This window comes from Acartia tonsa, chromosome 12 (genome assembly GCF_053477335.1).
Source record: "Acartia tonsa isolate MP-2025a chromosome 12, ASM5347733v1, whole genome shotgun sequence".
Taxonomy (NCBI): Eukaryota; Metazoa; Arthropoda; class Copepoda; order Calanoida; family Acartiidae; genus Acartia; species Acartia tonsa.
In genome coordinates this window covers 32678042-32684041 of record NC_137271.1, presented here as the reverse complement: position 1 = coordinate 32684041, position 6000 = coordinate 32678042, and the positions used below count along the sequence as shown (strand labels likewise).

The window sequence follows — 6000 nt, the reverse complement described above, 5'->3', positions numbered from 1 at the left end:
TCATTTCATTAAATATTCCCCAAAAGAAAATTTTAAAAGTTACCCTTTCTAGTTTGAGCCAACAAAATAGATATTAATGATTTTAATAACATTTTTCTATCCGCGGAAATTATGAGTAATTGATAACAGATTTGATTTCAGTTATAAATAGCAACCTGGATAAGCCTCTTATCAGGAGTCAATTTTTCCCCTTTTCAGCAGGAATTGTCAATAAATCATTGAATACCTGAACCGACTCAGCTCCATCATCCGGATTTACTGGAAGCAAGGCTAGGTGTATCACAGGTTTACTGAAAAGTGTGGAACATTTTTATTGATCATGCTAAAAATTCTATTTATATATGTATATGTAACATTCATGGAGTAAGATGACATTAAGCTGTTGGATCATGAAAAAAAAAGTAGGGGGTTTTGACGTATTTTCACAGTAGCCTTTCTCCTCTTTCTAGCCTCCTCGGGAGGCTCTAACCATGTGGGGCAATCATTAACTAACACGTAACCCTCTTCTTCGTTTTCTTTTCATGATTAAAGTCGTTTATTACATATGTCCCCATATTATTATAACAACGCTTTCTTATTCGTTGGCTTAACAATTTTGGGTACTTTCATTGAATTTAAATGGTTGGTCCAAATAGTTGAATGTACACACGTTTCAATCACTAATTGTAATCTAAAGAAGATGTAATTTTGTGTAGAATTATTGGGGATATACATCAATTTATCAGCCATTGTCATATCCTTTAGATCCCTGTTTAAACTTGCAATGTTAAATATATTTTGCAATTTTGTAAACTTATCTAGTAATTCTTCTTGTCCGATGCAATGTATTGAAAAGACTTCATTACATTGATGAAAGATAAGAAAATTAAAAATGTGATTGATGAAAACCCTGCAACATTCATCGATATATTATTACTTGGATGTTTTATATACTCTAATAAAGTGTTACTCGCAGCTGGCTAACATAACGATACCCTCCATCCACTCCAATTTAATTTGCTAATGTATTTTGAAATGTATTTTTGTCAAGTAAGAATATGAAATAATGTGAACCTATTTTTTACAACTGCATGACCTTGATATAAGGAGGGAGGGGACATTGGGCCGTTTATTACGCTAGTCCCCAAAGTCTTATAATAACGTTTTCTTATTTGCTGGCTCAACAATTTTGTGGACTTTAATTAAATTGATTTTTTTCATGAAATTGATTGTTCAAACGTTTCAACCACATAAGGGGTAATTTTGTGTATTATCATTGGGGATGTACATCAAATTATCAGCCATTGCCTTATCCCTTTAGATCCCTGCCTTAAATATCATAAAAATGTTCCTTAGACTAGTGTCACTGTCAAGAATCAGGATATACTGATCATTCGCAAATTCTAATCTTCGCCCAATTTCACTTCTGAACAATAAAAAAACATCAATTATTTCAAAAATTTTGTTTCCTTATGTCTAAACACTTAAGTAAAAGAAAAGATGGGACACGAGCTATTAGGCAACTCTACCCACGGGATGGGGACCTTGTGTCGACTTTCAATTAGGTATTTGAATATTAGCCATAAGCGTCGGAAATACAGCAAAGGCGCAGAAATTAATTTGCTAGCGAACGAAAAAGGTCCCATGTAGTTGTCTGGGTCATACATCTTTTCTTATACATTTATTGTACAAACGTAGAAACCCTATGGCTAGGGTCTTGGGTTATCGGATTCAACAACACCATCCTCAAGTGCCCCTAGAGGCTCTAGGGTTTTGCCGCTAGATCTTACATGCCCCTAGATGGCTCTAATGTCGTAGCCGCTAGTTAGAAAATAAACTGTTTACCTTACAAACCACTCACTATCAGGGGTACCGGAATACATGGCATCAAAACCTGGTAGCATTCGCATTCCTAAATAGTTTATCAGTAAGTTATGTCTATCTGTTTGTCTATCTGTCTGTCTGTCTGTCCGTCTATCAGGTGTACCAGAATATATGGTATCAAAACCAGGTAGCATCCGCATTCCTAAATAATTTCTATATAATTGTTATCTGTCTGTTTGTCTGTCTGTCTGCATGTCTGTCTGTCTAAAAGGGTTACCGGAATACATGGCATCAAAACCTGGTAGCATTCGCATTCCTAAATAATTACTCAATAAGTGTTGTCTGTCTGTCTAAAAGGGGAACCAGAATACATGGCATAAAAACCTGGTTGCATTCGCATTCCTAAATAGTTTCTATACAAGTGTTATCTGTCTGTTTATCTGTCTGTACATCTGTGTGTTCCTCTGTTGGTATAGTTATTTATCGTACCCTGTAACTAATATTGTACCTGGACTTTGCTCTTTGATGGTAAATATTCCAATGGCCACCCAGGTTGACCAAACATGGGGGTTGTACGGAACGGACACCATCAAACTGAAGGAAATAAAAATATTAGATTAATCTACACAGGGACAGAGGGGACATTGGGCTGTTTACACTAGTCCCCAAAGTCTTATAATAACGTTATCTTTTTTGTTAGCTTAACAACCTTGGAGACATGTATTGAAATTTTATTGGTTGGTTCATTTAGTTGTGTCTAAACGTTTTAACCACTTATTGTAATCTACAGAAGGGGTATTTTTGTATCAACATTAGGGATTTACACCAACTTGTCTACCATTGTCTTATCCCTTTAGATCCCTGAATCTACATAATACCTAGTCAACCTTTACAGTCGAGCCGGTTTCAGGGATTTTAAGGTATAAGACACAATATATCCATTATGTACATTAGTAAGAAACAAAATTACACCGTCAGAAGATTAAAAATAACCAGTATCTACATTTCTGTCCAAACACCCGGAGTTTTTGGTTAAGTAACACCCATCAGACAAACAACTCTTTGATTGCACGATTGTCTGGAAGTCCTAACTGTGCATGGTTGTTGTTGTTGTAGCCATGATTCTCTGAAGTTAGGACTCAGATGCACACGGAGACTGGAAGTGAGAATCCTATGGCCAATCTTAGATTGGTAAGCTTCGCGCACAGCTGATTGTATTCTATGGTACATTACAAGCTGAACCGAAATTCTAGTGGATGCTACTCAATTATTACATCACCCTGGCCTAGAGTTTTGGCAGGTGTTTCATATTAAGCCACCCTAATTAATGGCACTTTCATACGAGGAGCATGGATGAGGGAAAGCATGGTTAGAGCTGCTTGATTTGTAGAATCCTAACTTCCTACAAATCTCCCCCCTTACAACCCTAGGGCATCTTAGGGAAGGTTGCGTGATCATAATCTCACAAATTGCGACATTATTTGTCAACCAAGTGCAAAGTCTATGTGGGGACTTGAACTCGGTTTCTCCCAACCACAGCGTAGTGCGCTAACCACTACACTATGTGACATCCAACTGTGCATGGTAATGAGTTGCGCCGGTTTGGGCCAAGGCATTCCTTCTACTCTAACTATTAATGTAGCGCACCTGATATAGCAGCAGTAGAAAACATTTTAACGTCTTTAGATATGACGCAGAGATTCAAACCTATCAACTCCCCAACGACGAGCAGATGCGTTACGTGTTGAATCACGGTCGCGGGTTTACATTTGAAGACTCACCTAATAATTGTAGAGCCATCACCGACAGGCCATCTTATAACACCAGAAATGCCAGTCAGTTGACTACTCTAAAATATATACATTCTGTTGTGTAGGTTTTTTTTGTCTGTAGCTTAAGAAATTGATAACTACGAAAACATTTCTACATATTTCAGGGAATTTTTTTATATTTTATTTTAGGATATTTTCTTGCCAGGTCCACTAGGATACGGCTATTTTGTCATTTAATTTAAAGCTTGGGATAGTTTAAGCCACTAGATGCTAGTGGAGCATCCACTAATATGCTATTATATAAAGTATAAATATATATTATATCTAAGACAGCTAGAACTGTGAAGGCAATATGCCATCTTCCTTAATGCCTACGACAAATTGTTATGAAACGAGGGGAAAACTACTTTTGCTACCTGTTTTAAAATACTGATTTCCATGTGCCCTGGTCTCACAGAGACAAAGGGAAACAAGTTTGAAGGTTGTCCATAGTTAAACTCGGCGTAGCTTGGCGCCCCTACGGGTTCCTTGCTCCAATTTTCTAACCTAAAACAAATACAAGAATAAAAAATCCATAAGTAGCGAAGAACAAAAAAAATCATGGAATGAATTACGAACAAGAGAATTTAAAGAGCATTTGTTAAAATCAAGAATGGACTGTCGGTGAAAAAGTTATAAAACCTTCCTCATATATCCTTTTTTATATCTATAAATATAAAACTAGCCAAAAACCAGTTAAAAGCAGTCAGACCGACATAAATGTTTTAAAGTTAATTATGCTCCTTAATGATAAGAATATTAATAATAAGAAAAAGTTTTAGCTATATATCTTAAATAGAAGCTGCGAAAATCACGTTTTCCCCTTTCTGTCTATCATGGACAGACGGACATTTGAAAATATATGTAGAGTAGCTTCGCTACTAATAATAAGTTGCCAAGATGACTCGTGCCATTTTTATTTATAGGTGCTTTCACACAAATTACCTTACACACAAACCTCCATATTTTTGAAAATATTTTTTATGTTATTTTACTTTTGTTTGTTTAATGTTTATTACTCTAGGTCAGGTAAGGTTATATTGAGTTAATAGGTAGCACTGCATTGTTCGTTTACCTCAGGGTTAAAGATTTTAAAATAATAAAAAAAAATTTTGGGGTAGGTTTGGGGTGTCCCAACCTCCAAAAAAAATTGCTTAAAACAACCACAAAAACAATAGATTATTCCCTGAAGAGTAGAATCCAATCAGTTTAGTGGTTACCGAGATCTTAAGGAACATACGGACGGATGAACGGATAGACATCAAGCTACTTTGTATTATAGATAGCAATGTGGATAAAGAGGGCTTCTTAATCTATTTATGCAAAAAAGGGTAATTCTGTCATAACACAAATTAACTTCGTTATACACATAGTTCCTGCTTTTTATCTTATATGTTAATAGTAATGTAGGTCACATAACAACTATGTTAATTTATTTTTTTATCATACCCTTATAATAAAATAACAGTATGTCTGTCTGTCTGTCTCCAGTGTTTTCATTAACATTTTCTTATTCGTTGACTTTTAACAACTTTGAGATTTGATTGGTTGGATCATTAAGTTAAGTGTTTAAATTTTCAACCCCTAAATCTAATCTAGAGAAGGGATAATTTATTTCAATATTCAATATTAGCCAATGTCTTATCCCTTTAGAACCCTGCTTCATAAGAGTAGATGCACTACAATAATATAAATACCTAATAAGAGTACCAACTGAAGCGGATTCTTTAGGCATCAATTCTCTTACAGTATATACTGTTGTTTTTATCAATCCAGACAACAGAACGACAGATAGACAGACGGACATTCCTTTTTTATAGAAGAGATGCACTATCTCAAAGTAAATACCTAATAAGATTACCAACTGAAGCAGATTCTTTGGCTAACAATTCTCTTTCAGTTCTGTTGAGTTTATCAATCCAGACAACAAAACGACATACAGACGGACATGCCCTTTTTCTAGAGTAGATGCACTACCAAAATATGAATACCTAATAAGATTACCAACAGAAGCGGTTGCTTTAGCTAACAATTCTCTTACAGTTCTGTTGACTTTATCAATCCAGACAACAGAACGACAGATAGACAGACGGACATTCCTTTTTTATAGAAGAGATGCACTATCTCAAAGTAAATACCTAATAAGATTACCAACAGAAGCGGTTGCTTTAGCTAACAATTCTCTTACAGTACTGTTGTATTTATCAATCCAGACAACAGAACGACAGATAGACTGACGGACATTCCTTTTTTATAGAAGAAATGCAAATGTAAATACCTAATAAGAGTACCAACTGAAGAAGATTCCTTGGCCAACAATTCTCTTTCAGTTCTGTTTCCCTTCAGGGTATAGGACTTCCCTTGGGTCAACAGATTTTTCCTAAAA

At 35.5% G+C, this 6000-nt stretch overlaps 1 protein-coding gene across 2 annotated transcripts in view; it reads right to left on the bottom strand.

The window, feature by feature from the left end:
• The window catches only part of LOC145334636 (uncharacterized), a 29768-nt gene that overhangs the window by 4669 nt on the left and 19099 nt on the right, over positions 1 to 6000 (bottom strand). For both annotated transcript variants that reach the window (XM_080180170.1, XM_080180171.1), the window contains exons 13-19: positions 5893 to 5994; positions 3992 to 4121; positions 3585 to 3652; positions 2312 to 2397; positions 1825 to 1891; positions 1333 to 1405; positions 227 to 292 (exon numbers count right to left, since the gene is read on the bottom strand). In XM_080180170.1, the coding sequence (XP_080036296.1) occupies positions 227 to 292; positions 1333 to 1405; positions 1825 to 1891; positions 2312 to 2397; positions 3585 to 3652; positions 3992 to 4121; positions 5893 to 5994 (592 nt within the window). The remainder of the gene's footprint in view (positions 1 to 226; positions 293 to 1332; positions 1406 to 1824; positions 1892 to 2311; positions 2398 to 3584; positions 3653 to 3991; positions 4122 to 5892; positions 5995 to 6000) is intronic.